Consider the following 19,927-nt stretch of genomic DNA (forward strand, 5'->3'; position numbering starts at 1 on the left):
GTTTACTATTCCTCCAGCTCATCATGGTCTCCAGGTGTTTACATTCCTTCAACCCATCATGGTCTCGAGGTGTTTACCACAATGCCAGGCTCGTGTTGGTGAATCACTGAAACCTCGACTGGTCTGAACACTGCTACCCACTGAGAGGCCGGCCTGGAGCTGATACTGTATTATAGAAGTATATTCGTCGCTCCTTTTAGAAAATTCCAGTGTTTTGAGTCTTGTTTACTACAAATGACAGTTAGTCTGAGTTTAGTAAAACTATATCCACCTCAGCGAGATTCTCGGCAACACATGGACCACCAATCAGAGAATTTTAGGATTGCGCTGCCAAAAATACTTTCAAAATAAACTGTGGTCTTTTAAGCTCTTAAATCTTACCTTCAGTCATTAATCAATATGAGCATATGTAAACATTTATAAACACTAACAAACCTGGTCAAATTAGCAACACGTTGAACACATGTATATACGTATGTTTGTGTGCATTGCTCCTCATGCCCCCTGCTGGCCAGCTGCCACTGCTCTCCTCTCCAGGTCCTAGTGCAATGTGTTTACCACTGGCTGGGGCAGTACTGGATCTCTGTGTTACCTGAAGCCGTCGTGAAATCATCTCGGTGTTTTCTTTACTTTAAGTACTTTAGTCTTGTGCTGCTCTCAAACAGATGATCTGCAGATGATTGTAGATATAATTTTAAGTTCTGGGTGTTTACAGGCATATTGGGAAGGGAAGCACTGTGTGACTGGATGTATAGGAATACAACCTTTACGTTTTGTGTTTATATATTTGAGTGTGTGAATATATGATAATTATGTAAATGTGTGAATATTGTATATGTGTATATATACATATATATGTTATGGTTATTGTTACATAATACTATTTTTAATACAGATAGATAATTATATTATACAACTATTAAATAATGGAGAAGGGGTAGGATTTGGTAAGTTTACTTCTTCCTACCCCTTTTCAGGCATGTGAAACAGATATATGAGGTGTGTGTGCGTGTGTGTGTGTGTGTGTGTGTGTGTGTGTGTGTGTGTGTGTGTGTGTGTGTGTGTGTGTGTGTGTGTGTGTGTGTGTGTAATTAAACATAGATCTATTTTTTGTATGACTATATTTTTATAAGATATAATTTATATATCTATTCAAATCAAATGGTGTACATATTTTGGGATATGTGTGTGTATATGAATTTTGACATGTATACAATATCACATGCTTGAAATGAATAAACACAAAAACTAAACAAAAATAAAACAGCTGGTCACTGAGATCTGAAGCGAAAACCAAAAGAAAACATGAAATGAGCGCATCTATTGGATCTTTCTGCATTTCCACCTGGCGGTACGGAAACATGTGAGCCTGAACACAAAGCAACTGCATCTACATCGACTGAGGATCACAAGGCCTCGAACACACACACACACACACACACACACACACACACACACACACACACACACACACACACACACACACACACACACACACACACACACACACACACACACACACACACACACACACACACACACACAGAGAGAGAGAGAGAGAGAGCAGTCACCTCCAGGTGTTGTAGAAGAGCAGGGGGACATTGAGGCCGACCGTCAGCCACTCCTGGGCACACAGGAACATGATGCAGAAGAGTCCGTGGATGGAATACTCCGGCAGCACCAGCTGCAAGAAACCAGAGAAGCAGCAGGCTGCCGTTAATAACGTCACTCGACACTTTGTTTTTACACTTTCCTCAATCTTTAAGGTGACATTTGTTTTGTTACGGGAGCTGCAGGAATGAACCAGGACTATATTTATCCAAACTAAAGGGCAGTCGGTTAGCAGATGCCACATTATCATTTTAATGCCCACCAGAGTCGGAAAACACCGCGAGCATCATCATTAGCATTCAAATCCATAGCCTAGCCTATATTTAACCACTGCAAATCTGTGTATCTGCATGCAGTCCAAATGGCGAAGAGCCCTGCTGCAGATTATGGAGAGCTTAGCCTTACAATGGGCAGCGAAGCCTGATGGCAGCGCTCCATCATTATCAGAAGGACTGCAGGGCTCGGCCCTCGTCTCCCGGAGGGAATGAGACGGATCAGTCCAACAACTGTCCTCACCTCTTCAAGCAACAAGCCAGGCTTCCTGCCCTCAAGACGGACACTTACAGCTTTCAATGCTGGGACACATTTTCAAATATTTCTTTTTCAAATTCCTTTGAATGATGTGGGGAAGATTTATAAGGTGGTTCTCTGAAAGGTTAGGCTAGGCTAGGTTAGGCTCGGCTAAGTTAAGTTAGGTTAGGTTAGGTTAGGTTAGGTTAGGTTAGGTTAGGTTAGGCTAGGCTAGGTTAGGTTAGGCTAGGTTAGGTTTGGTTAGGTTTGGTTAGTTTAGGTTACGTTAGGTTAGGCTAGGCTAGGCTAGGTTCGGTTAGGTTAGGGTTAGGTTAAGTTAGGTTACGTTAGGCTCGGCTAAGTTAAGTTAAGTTAAGTTAGATTAGGTTAGGCTAGGCTAGGTTAGGTTAGGTTAGTTTAGGTTACGTTAGGTTGGGCTAGGCTAGGCTAGGTTAGGTTAGGTTAGGTTAGGTTAGGTTAGGTTAGATTAGGTTAGGTTCACTAACTAGCACATAGGAAAACAGTCTGACCCCACTTCCCGGCTGTGCGATATTTTCAATGATGTCTGAATTGTTTCTGAATGTGGATCTTTGAAAACATCTTCAGTGGTTCAAAGACATTTTATCGTTTATATTTTGTGTTGTTCCTCAATGAAAACCAGAATATAATGAATAGTATATTCAAGTACAAGTTGTGTATCGTCAAGCAAAATCAAGCTATAAAAAGATGAAAATGTCATTTGAGCTTATGACTCCAGATCAGATATGATATTGATGTTATTATAATTTTTATTCGGCAGCTTCAGCGTCAGACCTGTGAAGCTGAAAGTGCTGACCATGAAGATCCCAGTGAACACCTGAATAACCTCCTAGCTTTAGTCTTCAGAAACTCACAGCTGCTTTCTGCTGTTGTTCTTAATGTAATTCACAGAGAAAGCCACTTCACTCCTCATGTATATTTAACGGCATTCAGAAGGACGAATTATGGTGCCATTTTGCAGCGCTGGCGTTCAACATTACGGCGCTCGCTGGCGTAAAGAGGCAGCGCTCAGGATGCATTATTCAGACGCCTACATGCCTCCTAATAACACAAAACACATTTTCAGCAAATAGCTGTTCAACAGCAGGACGTCAGAAAACTGCTGCTGAGACAAAACCTAAATATATCCGTTTGCTTTCACACATCCAGCAGAACGCCGCACAGCGCCAGGCATCAAGGTGTACTACAGCAGGAGAACAGGCGTTACACCGTCTGCCCTCTCGCATGCACACGGCAGGACACACACACCAACTACCGGCACGACCAACACACCAACTATCAGCAGGACACACACACCAACTACAGGCAGGACCAACACACCAACTACCAGCAGGACCACCTAGCAGCAGGACCAATACACCAATTACCAGCAGGACCACCACACCAACTACCAGCAGGACCACCTAGCAGCAGGACCAATACACCAATTACCAGCAGGACCAACACACCAACTACCAGCAGGACCACCTAGCAGCAGGACCAATACACCAATTACCAGCAGGACCACCACACCAACTACCGGCAGGAATGACACACTAACTACAGGCAGGACCACCTACTAGCAGGACCAACACACCAACTACCAGTTTACTCAAACACTCAGTCACTTTGGCAAGGAGGCATTCAGCCAAACTAAGTCTCCAATGGAGGAAGTGACTAAAACCTCCAGTAAGTCCTCCTCAAAGGATCCATATGGGGGATCCTGCAGGTCTGGTGCAAACACAATGCTGTTGACCTTCATTCATTCATTCATTCATTCATTCATTCATTCATTCATTCATTCATTCATTCATTCATTCATTCATTAGTTCGTTCATTCGTTCATCCGTTCATTCATTCATTCATTCATTCATTCGTTCGTTCGTTCATTCATTAATTCATTCATTCATTCATTCATTCATTCATTCATTCATTCATTCATTCATTCATTCATTCATTCATTCCAGTCTATTGTGTTTGTTTGGTAATGCCAAGAACAAACACACACACAGTTTATTAAGGTCACTGGTGTAACCCCAAAGGAATTGTGGGACCTGGAGAAACCATGGCTGAAGTGACTCCCCTCTGGATTCATCCTCTAGTTTCATCCTCTGGATTCATCCTCTAGTTTCATCCTCTGGATTCATCCTCTAAATTCAAAGGTTTCATAACACTGTGAAAAATTCACAGTCTGGCATTACAAAAAAGTCCGGTCATAAAAGCAGATGGAGAATGTGGAGCAACACATGGTTCTTTCTTTTCTTTTTGTATTTCAACAACGATTGCTTCTGGCTGAGGGACCGCTGGCAATGACCCTGGCAATGACTCCAGTGCATGGTTGCGCCACCATGGAGCCAATGTAGAGCCAACGTAGAGCCAACGTGGAGCCAACGCAGAGCCACCATGGAGCCACCATGGAGCCAACGTGGAGCCAACGTGGAGCCAACGCAGAGCCACCATGGAGCCACCATGGAGCCAACGTGGAGCCAACGTGGAGCCAACGTGGAGCCAACGTAGAGCCAACGTGGAGCCACTATGGAGCAAATGTGGAGCCAACGTAGAGCCACCATGGAGCCACCATGGAGCCACCATGGAGCCAACGTAGAGCCAACGTGGAGCCACCATGGAGCAAACGTGGAGCCAACATAGAGCCACCATGGAGCCACCATGGAGCCAATGTAGAGCCACCGTGGAGCCATCATAGAGGCACCATGGAGCCACCATGTAACCACCATGGAGCCACCACTCACACCTGGCATAGATATTAGTCAGCTACTTCGCTTAGCAACCTCCACCACCCCAACAGGCCAAAGTGTTGTAGAGAAAACACACAGAAGTAATAATCCAGTGAGAGCTGGTCAAGAGAAACATTAAATCACAGTGGAGCTGGCAGGTTGTGGAGTTGGACCAACCTGCACTGATGGTGAATGAAACAGAAGACTGAATAATCTTTCACATTAAAAGACTCTTCTTGGCCAAGGATTTTGAGAAAAAAAAACACCTTTCCAAATAAATACAAGTTTTAGTCCAGTGTGACTAATATATGTTGGTTTCCTCTTCATGATGTCTCCTCCAACCTCCTCCAACCTCCTTAAACCCTCCACATGTGTCCCCCACTAAGGACTCTGCCTTCCTGGATGTCTTCAAAATAAACCATCTGATGTCTCCTTCACTGATCCATCCTGGATGATCACTACTGGTCACCCTCTCACCAGTTAGACCCAGTCCTAGTCAGACCCAGTCCCAGTTAGACCCAGTTAGACCCAGTCCTACTCAGACCCGGTCCCAGTTAGACCCAGTCCCAGTGAGACTCAGGGACATCCCCACACACACATCATCAAAGTCTAATTGCATTAAATGAAGGTAAACACTGGATGTTTGTTTTCTGCTGCTTCCCTCTCAGTCACCAAACCAGACCTGATCCTCCAATCCTCCAGAGCTTTCTGCTCTCACAGCTCAGGTGGTGTGTACTGTACACACACACACACACACACACACACACACACACACACACACACACTCACACACACTCACACACACACACAAACACACACAGAGTAGAAATGCACATCAGTAATAATTATTAAAACACTATACCGCTGCTGACCGTGCGCTGACTCTGCAGTGTGTGTGTGTGTGTGTGTGTGTGTGTGTGTGTGTGTGTGTGTGTGTGTGTGTGTGTGTGTGTGTGTGTGTGTGTGTGTGTGTGTGTGTGTGTGCGTGTGCGTGTGTGCGTGTGCGTGTGTGTAGGACCCATCTGGGGCTGCATCTCGGTGTCTGTGGCTGCAGAGCCCTGGGCGTCCATTACTTCCATCTGATCCTGGGATGAAGTTTCATTCATTCATGTTTTTTTCCCACAGTCCTTCTGGAACACCGTGTTCAGCTGCAGCCGCGTGGCGTGACGAGGGACACGCATCAGCGTGGATCCATCAGGACAGCCTGTGAGATGAAGATCAGCACCGACTGAAGCCGGCCTCTGAAGTGGCTTCCTAAAGCCTGACTGACAGCAGGACCACAGCGGAGGAGGGAGCCACACCTCCTGCTGCACCTCCTCCTGCACCTCCTGCTGCTCCTCCTCCTGCACCTCCTGCTGCTCCTCCTGCTGTGGCCTGGAAGCTCCACTGTTGGTCACCTCATCAAGGCTCAGCAATGACAAATGTAAAGTATCTGCACCAGGGAATTGTGTATTATTTGCAGACGATAGAAATATCTTGTGTACTGGGGAGGATTTGCAGCAACGTTTGGAGTTAATCACTTCAGAACTAAATAAAATAAAATTGTGGTTTGACGAAAATATATTATCATTAAATCTGTGTAAACTAGAATAATGATCTTTGGTAAATACAAAGCAATCAATCAGGTAAATGAACAGATGGAGGGTGGAGACAGAGACGGTGGATCAAAACACAATTTTAGGAGTAATTATTGATGACAATTTCTGCTGGAAAGCTCAAATAACACGTTCAGAATAAACGATCAGAAGTATGGCAGTCCTGGCAAAGCTAAAGATCTGTTAGACCATAAATCACTTTATTCTTTATAATAGACTGGAGTTTCCTTGTTGAACTGGCTGTGTGGGGGTCTGGGGAAACACATGCAGGTTCATTACAAAGCATCAGTAAACTACAGAAAAGAGCAATAAGAAACCAACCACTAGGTTGGTTCTCATTATTTATACGAGCTAAAACTTTAAAATCCATTCATCTGCTGGAGTTCAAAACCTTTACTACAGGGGAATATCGAGGAAAAAGTTCTATGAAACAGTGAGTAGTTATGAGCTTAGAGGGAAGCGACATTCCAAGATACATAAAGTGAAATGTTTCTGTGTCTGTGGAGGAAACCTGTGGAATAAAGTAGGAATTGATATGGAACAAATATCAAATATAATTCAGTTTAAAAAAAATAGATAAACAACGGATTCCATATGGTAGAATAGTTCCTCTTTATGAGGGTTTGATTATTCGGTTGAACATATATAACCAAAATGTACCAGAGTTTATTAATTATTAAGAATCTGAGCAACTGTTGGCATTAAAACCGACTTTAAGGAACTTTTGTCACTGAGGTTTTGAAAGGGACAGTGGAGTGTTTGAGGGGGAGGAGTCAATAAGTGTTTGAGGGGGAGGAGTCAGTAAGTGTTTGAGGGGGAGGAGTTAAGTGTTTGAGGTACAGGAGTCAGTAAGTATTTGAGGGGGAGGAGTTAATAAGTGTTTGAGGGGGAGGAGTCAATAAGTGTTTGAGGGGGAGGGGTTAATAAGTGTTTGAGGGGGAGGAGTCATTAAGTGTTTAAGTCAGTAAGTTATTACTTCTTCCTACTTTTCATTCATACAAATGTTGATAAAGTTGACTTTTTTCGTTTTTGTTTTATCGCCTAAATATTTTTTTCTTTCTCTTTGTTTGTTTGTTCAAGATAAAGATTCATTCATTCATTCAGTCATTCATTCCTTCAATGCTTTTAAAATACCATTTCAAGCCAAACTGTTTTTAACCTGACAAATGATTTCAGTATTTAAACCTATTTTTTAGTGGTTTGGGTTGTTAAACCCTTTGAAATGACACAATTCAAACCCAAATCTAATAATATTTACATTTACTGAAAATAGCTCTAGTGATAATATTAGATAGAGGTTCTTGTTATATCTTTTAGACAAACCCTGAAAAAAATGAATGATCCTAACGTTTATTTTGAGTAAAATGATGACTCTTTTATTGCGTAAGGATGTTTCTGTAGTCAGGTTGTCAGTGGTGTTTGGTTTGCGTCCAGTCTGTCCTCTTGTGTCCTCTTATGTCCAGAGTGTTGGTCTCTCATGTCGACAGCTGTCAGTGTATTCAGGTCAACACATATCTTCAGTGTTCAACTTGACGACTGGAGAACGGAGACAGTCACTGTGTCATCCACGCACCAGGCCTGTCTAAAATATGAACCTGGATATCCTTCTTAGTCCTCCAGTTTGTCCTGCAGTCACTCAGTCCAGAGTCTTGTGGAGGCCGGTCCTCCTTCAGGCTGAAGTAAGACCCGTCCATCATAACAGTGTCGATGTCGCTGGAGCGTGCCAGCACCGCCTCGGCCTCTCCAGGTCCAATTAGTGAGGCCACCAGTCCCAGGCCGCCAGGCTCTGAGGGACACGGCGGGGCGAGCGCCCGGGTCACAGAGCCAGTCTGGCAGCTAATGAGGGAAGCAAGGCTGCTGAGGATCAGCTGACGCCTGGATGAGCAGCGGGACTTCAAAGCCCAACCAGGACGACGTCTCATCGATGGAGCAGCCTGCACACTCTCACTGATCCAATGAGACCGTCAGCTGGATGTACAGCAGAACTCCACACGTCCCAGAGGGTCAGATCAGGAGTCTGGGTCCAGCCGCCCGACCGGAGCCACCAACACCTTTGTTTGCCTCGCTACAGCCAGCGATTTCTGACTTTTCATTGAGAAGCGTTTGCTGCCAGGAGATTGTTGTACGAGGATACAGTGTGGCCTGCTTCCTGTCCCGGTAAAGCTCGCCTACAGGAAGACGGATGGACACTGACGCCCACCTGGATGCTGGAAATGTCCATTTTATTAGAATCATATTCATCTAAATTAATAAATCATCAACAGCGCACATATTGTGGTGTCATGTAAAACACAAAAATAAAACTGTCTCAAGAAAGAATGTCCGTATCTAATATACTTTTAGCAAAAAGCTGATAAAACTACTATCAAAAATACATGTCTATACGGCTCAAAGTACTGAAATATTTAAATATTTTCCCATGTTTGTCTATGTCCATTCATGACTAAAGAGGAGAGTGACGATTCAATGAAATTGGAAAAGAGAAGCGTTTGCATTACATTTCAAACGGATCCTCTTCTTCACATTCGTCAGAATTATATAACCACATATTTTATTGCATGTACTGTTCCTAGGAATATAATTTACACTCTGTCTATTTTCACACATCCCCCATTTCTCTGAAAGAAGTCGTACTCAGACTTCAGCACTCTTCTATTCAGAGAGGGTTTGAAGGCAAAGCAGCTGCTAAAGTTGCTCTAATGACAGAAACAAGACAAATAATCCCAAAAAACAAATCTTCACCAACAACATGTGGATTAAAAAGAGGAGGACGACGTGGCCCAGAATCCGACCATGAATGTGTGAATCAACAGTGAGGGGAAACGTCAGCTCCACGTAACCCTTGTGATGATAAAAGTCCATGATGAGACGGAGGAAGACGAGGATGAAGAAGCAGGACTGTCTACCTGGTTCTAACATCCTGCGGTGGCGGACGGACGGCAGCTCTGCTCCAGCAGCCTCCTCTGAGAGACGGATCCCCGGAGCTGCAGCATCAAAGAGCTTCTTATTCTGCTTCAATCAACTGAGCTCACCACAGTATTCAGCCCTTCTCTCCGTCTGCCCTTTCACCCTCCAGGCAGCCATGATAGGCATGAAATTGGAAGTCTTCCTTCTCCAATTGAGTTGATGAAATGCTGCTTCCAGATGAGCTGCTGAGCAGAGCTGCCTCCTCGGATCCTGAAGGCCTCGCACCCCCGGGGGGGGTGGAGGCTGGAACATATGCAAGGTTGGCCTCAGCCGGGATAAAGTGATGGTCACTGGGACGAACTGCACATGGAGGAGAGAAATATCTGCGATCCATCCCCAATTACTGCCTCTAGAAAAGATGCGATTCCCCAGGGAGGCTGAGAGAACGCTGCTGCGTTCTGCTTCTCAGATGTCAGCAGTCGTTTGTTTAAACTGCTGCTTTAATCAATTAAATCAACCCGAGTTGTGTGATTGTGCAATGAAAGGCTTCAGCTGAGTGGCAACGTGAAGGCTGCCAAACACAATGTCGTTGGTAGTTTGACGCACGCACACACACACACACACACACACACACACACACACAGATATACAGTGACATGCAGTCAGGGTAGCTTACAGTACCTATAGGTTTGAAAGTGTCAGCATTTTATGCTTTAAATAGCACAAATGACTCGACACCGCCATATCCTGGTATGGCAGAGAGGCTGCATAAGTCACTCACTCCTACACTGTCTTACTGTGAAGGACACACCCTCTCCCAAAGGCCACACCCCCTCCCCAAGGCCTCACCCTCTTCCGAAGGCCACACCCTCTCCCAAAGCCCACACCCCCTCCCGAAGTCCACACCCTCTCCTGAAGGCCACACCCCCTCCAGAAGGCCACTCCCTCTCCCAAAGGCCACACCTCCTCCCAAAGGCCACACCCTCTCACTCCTTGTGTTGTGTTTTTGTCTTTCAGTTCGTGTTGTTAGTTAGTTGACTAAACTAGTTTAGTTTAATGTTTGTAAGTTGTCACGTCACCCACCATGGTGTTCCTGTTTGGAGTGTCAAAATAAAAGCCTCCTTTGATAGCAGTTGGTATCAAGGAAAAAGCTCATTCTAATTTGTGAATCTTAATCCCACTATATTCCGACATTGGTGGTCTGGTTCTGCCGCGGCTGAGAGTCTAGTTGAGATAGAAGTCACTTCCTCCTGACAAGTGACTTAGGAGCCTCTGCTCACCTCAGAATGGAACTGGTGATAAATCCCACCAGAGAACATCAGACGGACTGAAGAGGGTCCTGGTGGACTGGTCCTACTGGGCTCTCAGACCAGAGAGAATAATGAACTGAAATGATTCCGAACATTCAGGACTAATGTTCTGTTTTCATCTCTGTCTCTATAGAGCGCTACCTGGTGCCTCTTTTTCCAACAACTTTCTCCATCCCACCATCTTTTTCCCATCTCTCTCTCTCTCTCTCTTCTTTACATCTCAACATTCTGGACTGAGATGGCGAGATGTGGTTGGCTGAACTGGCGTCACATTCACAGTTCCACTGAATTACCATAAAGTCAAGAGAAGCTGCCTCTGAATTACCGTAAAGATGAGGGAAGCTGTCGGTTGAAAAAGAAGCCCCGTCAGGTTTTAAATCATAAGTGTCTGTTTTGGCTGGGGATGGATCCTGTCCCATCCAGATCTGGACCGGGGTCCAGCCTTTGGTGACCCCAGAACTACAGGATCAAGTTCCTCTGGATCCTGGAGCAAGACTCAACACACATCACTCAGTAGTAAAGTCAGTTTCTTCAAGAAAAAGAGGTGGAGGCTGGGTGGAAACGGGGTAGGGGGTCGGGTGGGGTGGATGTAGGGTGGAGTCAGGGTGGTGGTAAGGTGGGGGTAGGGTGGAGGAAGGATGAAATCAGGGTAGGGGGTAGGGTGAATCCAGCGTAGAAGGAGGATGGAGTCAGGATCGAGGTAAGGTGGGGGGTAGGGTGGAGGCAGAGTGGAGTCAGGGTGATGGGAAGGGTGGATGGTAGGGTGGAGACAGGGTGAGGTAGGATGGAGTCAGGGTGGAGGTAGGGTGGAGTCAGGGTAGGGTGGTGGTAGGGTGGATGGTATGTGGAGGCAGACTGGAGGTAGGGTGGAGGGTAGGGTGGTCCATAATATTAGCAAAAAAAATAGTTACTCGTACTGACGATGCCCCAGTACCCCATCACTCATGAATTTCTGACTTTGAAGTGTTGACTGTTTTCACGCAAGTCGTTCGTGTCGTGAAACTGGAGAAGTTCCTGACAAATGTGTTCATGTAAATGTTGTAAATACACGTAATGAGTCAGAACTCATAGCAGTTTGATTACATAAGTACACATTTTGGTAGAGTAAGAGAATTACATCACAGACAATAAGAGTGCTGTGCACTGAACTGAACAATCTGCAGTGCATTTCCTCCATAAGGTGTGTGTGTGTGTGTGTGTGTGTGTGTGTGTGGGGGGGAGGGGGGGGATATATTTTAAAAAAGTTCCGTGTTTCTTGCAATGAAGTTTTCAGCCTGTTTCCTTGTTAAGATCTCCCAAAATATGGTACAATTTCTAAATTTAAGGACACATGACCCTCAATATTATTCAACTGATTTTTACTTCACCTGTTAAAGGAGTAGAATTATTGGGTTCAATCAATGATTTATTGAGTTTGACATATTTGGGCCATTCTAGTGGGGAGGCATGGAGGCAGGGTGAGAACAGATAAGAGGGGTGGAGCTTGGGTGTGGAGGGGTGGAGGAGGGTTGAATGAGGGGTGGAGGCAGGATGGAGGAGGGGTAAGGAGGGGTGGAGGATTGAAAGCAGGGTGTGAAGGCAGGGCGGGGAGGGGTGTAGGAAGGGTGAGGATGGGTGGAGGCAGGATGGAGGCAGGGTGAGAAGTGGTGGAGGTGATGAAAACCTTTCGACTGAAAGTTCAACCCCCGGCAGGACGACAGGGGGCCCTCTACCCACCACCCACCCTCCACCTCTCTGGCGGGGGGCGGTGGAGGTGGAGGTGGAGATGGAGGTGGTGCAGGGAGCCTGACGGATGAAGGGCAAAGTTTCTCTTTTGTTCCAGTTTTCCTCTCAGTTCCTCTCTTCCTGGGGAGAAACAGCAGCAGCAGGAGAGCCTGATGTGGAGCACAGCAGGACACCAGCTGATCTCCGGTGTTATGACATTTAGTGTCGCCATGTTAGAGTCGGGTTCAAAACCAAACAAAATCCTGTTTTCACTGTTTCACATGAAAAACCACCTTCTCAGCGGTTCCATCCTTTTTTATGTTTTCATTCCTCCATTGCCTTTGCAGGAGCTGAAGCCAAACCGAGAAGATATGAGGTCAAAAGAGAGACTTCAGCAGCCAGTTTTATATATCTTCTGCGACGGCCAATGAGCCAGGCACACTTCTGAAGTTGAGGAGGAAGCTGAAGGTTTCACTTGTCCACCGCTAGATTCGTCACGTTCACCCATTCACACACCAACGGAGGCAGCCGCCATGCTGGACACTCAGTCGATCCCTTTGGGAGCAGTTTGGGGTTCACAGTCTTGCTCAAGGGCACTTCGACATGTCGAATCAAGCCTGCAACCTTCAGATGTAGATAAATGTTTGTTTTTGAAAAAGAGAGAAGTTTTTATGAACATGAACTGTTAAAGGTGTTTAATAAATACATCAGGTAAAGTTATATTCCCTTCTTACTTCAGTCTGTTGGTTCAAGTTAATCATGGTTCATTGAAATGACTCCACAGCAACCCTGTGAATAATCTGATTAATGATTGTAAGTGTTTGACAGCACCAGTTTGTTGTGACATAGAGTCTATTTTATCCTAAAATCCATTTGTTTGCATTGGATCCTCCATTTCATCCTCTTGTATTATTTCTACTAGTAGAGCTGAAATAAAGGCTCTATAGTGATTCCTCCATAAAAAAAAAAAGGAGAAGCCTTTGACCTCGTGCCAGTGACTTTCTACAAACCATGTTCAATCCCCAGTGGTGTCATAGTGAGCTTTCTCTCTTCATTGCCAGGGTTTCATCCAGGATGGAGTCTGCAGGCTCTTCTTGTACATGCTGGAGGTTTCCTGGCTTCCCTCCCACTGTCAATAAACATGGACTTAAGCCAAGCAGAGTTACCAGTAGGTGTGAATATGAATGTGGGAGAGTACCCAACCTCTCCAGCATCACTGCCGGGTCAGATCGATCTATTATTCCGACACCCAAGGCCATCTCCACGAGACCATATGACAACATGGGTCCTTTCTGCAAACTGTCAGAACAACTGATATACAGCTGATGTGTCTATTGTCCATGAATGCATCTGTATTTATGGACGAATAAAAAAAAGCAACCCAGGCCTGGCAAAGACTGGTCCACACTGTCCCTTCAGATGATGGACAGGCAGAGCACAACGGGGTTGACTTCAACCATGAATGATGAACCAATGAAACTCCAGCAGCAGCCAGAAAGATGTGCTGCCGAGAGGGTCAATCGGTCATGAGTAATGGGCCCATCGGCTCCCCCGCACCGGCCAATCAGTCAGCAGCCAGGAAGGAAAGTGTCTGGTGGGCCGCCAGCAGATCAAACTCCTGCCTCCTGTCCAAGATGGCCACCTGCCACCACCCGTCGCCACCTGCCGCCGCTAGTGACCAGCATCTCTAGAAGAGAACTGAGGTGATGCATCGTGTGTGTAAAAACAGCCGGCAAGTCACGGTTTTACGTAGAACCTGGTGTTTAGATGGATGGAGAACCTGGTGTATGGCTGGATGGAGAACCTTCATGGGTCTGGAAATGGGGGTGGCGTTACTATTATAAGAACAATGTTGTTTTGTTCAGTTTTGTTCAGTTTTTGTTGTTTTTAAACAAATGCAAAGACGGCTGTGTCTCGGTATGTTATGGCATTTAGTGGAAACAACAGATCAAACAGTATAATCTGTTGCGATGAGGAAAAACAGTTAAAGTGGAAGGGGTGGCGGAGTGGAGAACTTCTCTTGGCGTCACTCTTCAGCTGAGTCGGTGACGGGATGCCAAACCAGGGCATCGTTGCGAGAGGCGGCAGTGCAGTCCAGATGAGCCTGAAGAGATGCATGCCGCCTGCATTCAGATGTTTTCAAGCTAAAACCGAACACGGGCTTCACTGATCATTGATTTATCGATTAGCTGTTTTGGGTGAACGCTCACTTCTTTCAGTGTCCCTCAACTTGTGTTTTTAAAAACATGACTGGTCCTCCAGCACACAGACACACACACACACACGCACAGGACACCACAAAGCGGAACGGTAACTCCATTTACCAATAGTTCCATTCTACCACTGGCTCTACACAAATTACAGAATTTCCCTCTCAGATGAACACATTGTGTCCTTTACGTTCACTGGCTCGTTGGTCAATGGATCCACTCACATCGCATCAGTCTCATGTGAAAGGAACGTTTTCCTCCCCCGTGTCTTGTGTTTAATCTGCTGTCCGTCATCTGATGACTGCGGACTTGGTTCTGGAGAATCCTTGATAAGCGTTCCACAGTGAAGAGAACAGCGGCGATGCTCATGATTCATGTAGTGCAGGCGCTGGTTAGTTGTTGCCATGGAAACTACATTCTCCCCGTTCAATTTGGAAAAAAACGGCAAAAATAGGATTCCATCCACGGTTTACCCACACGCACACACACACACACACACACACACACACACGCACACACACACACACAGCTACACACACACACCCAGCCACACACACACACCCAGCCACACACACACACACACACACACACACACACACACACACACACACACACACACACACACACACACACACACACACACACACACACACACACACACACACACATACACACACTATAACTAAAGATGTAGCTATATTAATATATTAATCAGTAGTCAAATATAAAGACATAATCATATCGATGGCCCAGATGTTCGGAACCAATCACATGAAAAATGTAAAATCTCCTCAGTTAAAAATCAAAATGGTAAAATCACTTTTGATCCTCAGGAAACAAACATTACTTTCAGAGGATTCTATAAAAAAAACAAACAACTGTTCTGTTCACAGCCTAAAGCTCCAGGACCTGACAGTAAAACTCCAAGACCTGACGGTAAAGGTCCAAGACCTGACGGTAAAGGTCCAAGACCTGACGGTAAAGGTCCAAGACCTGACAGTAAAGGTCCAAGACCTGACGGTAAAGGTCCAAGACCTGACAGTAAAGGTCCAAGACCTGACGGTAAAGGTCCAAGACCTGACGGTAAAGGTCCAAGACCTGACGGTAAAGGTCCAAGACCTGACGGTAAAGGTCCAAGACCTGACAGTAAAGCTCCAGGACCTGATGGTAAAGGTCCAAGACCTGATGGTAAAAGTCCAAGACCTCATGGTAAAGCTCCAGGACCTGACGGAAAAGCTCCAAGACCTGATGGTTAAGTTCCTGGACCCCATGGTAAAGCTCCAGGATCTGACGGATTCCTTGCTGAATTCTACAAAGAATTTATTTTTGAATAACTGAGGAGATTAAGGAATCTTCAACTGACCCCCTACATATGAACTGTGCAAATATAACACTGGATAAGGAGCTCACACTCCTATCTAGCTATCCCTGATATCACTAGCAGATTAATGTAGATCTTAAAATAATTAGTAAAACATGAGCAAGCAGACTCGAAAAAAATTACACCTCACATCACACACCTTGATCAAACTGGTTCATAAAAGGCCGACACTCCACTAACAATACATGTAGATTAATTAATTTTATAGACCACTGCACTAACAATACACATAGATTAATTAATCTTATAGACCACTGCCACCACAATAAACAAAAGGCCATTATCACCTCCTTAGATGCAGAAAAAGCCTTTGATAGGGGAAATTGGAAATTCCTACTCACTACACTATGAACATTTTGATTTAGAGAAAATTGCCTCTACTGGATAAAAATATTGTACACCTCACCCAGTGCCTGCATTAAAATGCATGATCAAATTTCTTCAAGCTTTAATATCGAAAGAGGCCGCAGGCAGGGGTGTCCACTCTCACCACCTCTCTTCGTAGTCTTTGTCAAACCATGAGCAGCATCCATTAGACAGAGCAATAACGAAAGATGCCATTATGCAGATGATGGGTTACTTTTCCTACAAAACGCACAGACCTCTCTTCCAGAAACAATGTTAAGAGAGTTAGAGTTAATAGACAGATCCTCTGCAATTTCAGAATATTCTATAAATTGCAATAAATCAGTCATCTTAGCCTATTAACTCTATTTTTCAGCACACACCAAATACCCCACTAAAACCAGGGAACATCAAATACCTCAGCATTGATATCTCAGCCAAGCTGTCAGACTTGGTGCACTTAAACTACACCCCCCTTATCAAAACAATAGAAGAGGACCTCACTCGATGGAGGACACTTCCTATATAACTTATGAGGAGAGTAGCAACAATCAAAATTATGGTCCTGCCTAAGATTAACTACATCTTTTCAATGATTCCAACAGAAACACCAAAAACCTGGTTTAACACTCCTAATTCTTGTGTCTTGCTCTCTTGTGACCCTGACCCCAATATCCCTTCAACTTCCACATGGATACTACCCCGGACCTCGACCCTGACCGCAACCGTGACCCCGATATCCCTTCAACATGCACTAACAACAACATCAACACCAACGTCCTGTTAGAACATCTGTACAAACACATTCAGAATGACACCAAAGCAGCTGATACTCTTCCAGGTCCTTCACACTTTATTATTCCAGACCGAAGAAGTTCAAGTTCACTTCTACAAACAATCTTTAAACTGAACAGCTGATCCAGTCGTGTGTGTGTGTGTGTGTGTGTGTGTGTGTGTGTGTGTGTGTGTGTGTGTGTGTGTGTGTGTGTGTGTGTGTGTGTGTGTGTGTGTGTGTGTGTGTGTGTGTGTGTGTGTGTGTGTGTGTGTGTGTATGGGGGCAAAAGTATGGATTGAAAGCTGAATCAGAGAGAAAAGCTGAGAGGACTGCAGAGCCGCAACTGGTCCGTCGCCCTACCTTCCTCAGCAGGTTGCAGATCCTCTCGATGTTCCGCAGTCTCTCCCTCTGCAACAGGACAGACACACACATGAAGGGTTACTTCACAATGCAAGTTCCTACGTTCTAGATCAGGGGTCTCAAACTCTTGGCCCGTGGGTCAATTGAGTTTGAGACTCCAGTTATAGACTCTTTTGTAACAACCAGTAGATGGAGGAACAACTTTACCTAACAAAAGGGGTCAAAGAACGACAGAATGAACACAATTCATCTTTCAAATTCCTTCGTAACAAACTCATAGATCTTCTGGAGAGATTCAATTGTAATGTAAATGGTTCTGTAATGTAAAGAGTTCCAGCAGCTCCACTCTGGTACACATGATTCATCACGGAGACCAAAGCAGGTGAAACAGGTTGTAGAGAGCAACAGTTGCTCATCAGACTGTGTGAAGGTGCTGGTCCAGAATGTTGCTGGTCAGGAATGTTGCTGGTCCAGAAGGTTGCTGGTCAACGATGTTGGTGGTCCAGAAAGTTTCTGGTCCATCCAAGAAGGAGAGAAGCCAGGTGTGGAGGTTCCTCCATCTTGAGAGGAGCTAGGTGAGGAGGTTCCTCCACCCTGACACGTTCCTCCACCCTGAGAGTAGGAGCCTTATACACCTCTGGGGTTAAGGTAGATGGGAAATGAGATAGGAGGGAGTATTAGGAGATAGGAGGGAGTACTAGGAGATAGGAGGGAGTATTAGGAGATAGGAGGGACTATTAGGAGATAGGAGGGACTATTGTGAGATAGGAGGGAGTATTAGGAGATAGGAGGGACTATTAGGAGATAGGAGGGAGTATTAGGAGATAGGAGGGAGTATTAGGAGATAGGAGGGAGTATTAGGAGATAGGAGGGACTATTAGGAGATAGGAGAGAGTATTAGGAGATAGGAGGGAGTATTAGGAGATAGGAGGGAGTATTACAGCATAGGAGGGAGTATTAGGAGATAGGAGGGAGTACTAGGATATAGGAGGGAGTATTAGGAGATAGGAGAGAGTATTGGGAGATAGGAGGGACTATTAGGAGATAGGAAGGACTATTAGGCGATAGGAGGGACTATTAGGAGATAGGAGGGAGTATGGAGGAAGCATTAGGAGATAGAAGGGAGTATTAGGAGATAGGAGGGACTATTAGGAGATAGGAAGGAGTATTAGGAGATAGGAGGGACTATTAGGAGATAGGAGGGGGTATTAGGAGATAGGAGGGAGTATTAGGAGATAGGAGAGAGTATTAGGAGATCGGAGGGAGCATTAGGAGATAGGAGGGACTATTAGGAGATAGGAGGGACTATTAGGAGATAGGAGGGAGTATTAGGAGATAGGAGGGAGTATTAGAAGATAGGAGGGACTATTAGGGGATAGGAGGGAGTATTAGGAGACAGGAGGGACTATTAGGGGATAGGAGGGAGTATTAGGAGATAGGAGGGACTATTAGGAGATAGGAGGGAGTATTAGGAGATAGGAGGGACTATTAGGAGATAGGAGGGAGTATTAGGAGATAGGAGGGAGTATTAGGAGATAGGAGGGACTATTAGGGGATAGGAGGGAGTATTAGGAGACAGGAGGGACTATTAGGGGATAGGAGGGAGTATTAGGAGATAGGAGGGACTATTAGGAGATAGGAGGGAGTATTAGGAGATAGGAGGGAGTATTAGGAGATAGGAGGGACTATTAGGAGATAGGAGGGAGTATTAGGAGATAGGAGGGAGTATTAGAAGATAGGAGGGACTATTAGGGGATAGGAGGGAGTATTAGGAGACAGGAGGGAGTATAAGGACGCACCCACAGAAACAGACTTGACAGCTGCTTCCCGTAAAGATGCACCTGCAGCAAATGAGACTTCCTGCTTGACTAAAGGTCACTTTCCAAACCCCCCGGCTCTTATCTATCCCGCCACGCCGCTCTCCCGCCTGTCAAGTCAATTCTCCTTGAGTAATATTTCAAAGAGGCATCAGCCTAATTGCTTGCTAATGAGCAGACAGTTGCAGGAGGTTGGCGAGCCGCATTGCTGCACAGACAAACTCGGTGTGAGTGAGAGAAACTTCCAGGTTCAAACCCAGCAGGAGAGGAAGGAGACGTCGTATTCATGCCACCCACTTCGGTGCCGGTCCTCCATGAGGCACATCATCCCGCCACCCTCAAACAGACACTTGGTGGTGGTGATAGCTGGCCATCTGACCGGGGCGTCACGGTTGTTGCAGTGAGTGTTGGTCAGCCAGAGTCCAGTCAGAGTTTCAGCCTCCACCTGCTCTGGTTGGAGTCACACAGGAAGGCTTCACCCTCCGCTTCTATTAAACATCCAGCTTTTGTTGCGTACGCTGCAGGAATCTTGTCATTCAAGACGGTGAAATGAAACCCTTCCACTTTTGCTTTCCAATCCTGTTCATGGAACTTCCAACTTTTCTACACTGCAACTGGCTTTCCTTGTTCCTTGAAACATCTAATATAA

At 45.4% G+C, this 19,927-nt stretch overlaps 1 protein-coding gene across 2 annotated transcripts in view; it reads right to left on the reverse strand.

The window, feature by feature from the left end:
• cnih3 (cornichon family AMPA receptor auxiliary protein 3) overlaps nt 1–19,927 on the reverse strand; it is a gene marked incomplete at both ends in the record, with an annotated part of 76,941 nt that overhangs the window by 14,277 nt on the left and 42,737 nt on the right. For both annotated transcript variants that reach the window (XM_080514525.1, XM_080514526.1), the window contains 2 exons: nt 1,572–1,684; nt 17,462–17,509. In XM_080514525.1, coding sequence (XP_080370651.1) covers nt 1,572–1,684; nt 17,462–17,509 — 161 coding nt within the window. The remainder of the gene's footprint in view (nt 1–1,571; nt 1,685–17,461; nt 17,510–19,927) is intronic.

Source organism: Blennius ocellaris (assembly GCF_963422515.1).
Source record: "Blennius ocellaris genome assembly, chromosome: 18".
Taxonomy (NCBI): Eukaryota; Metazoa; Chordata; class Actinopteri; order Blenniiformes; family Blenniidae; genus Blennius; species Blennius ocellaris.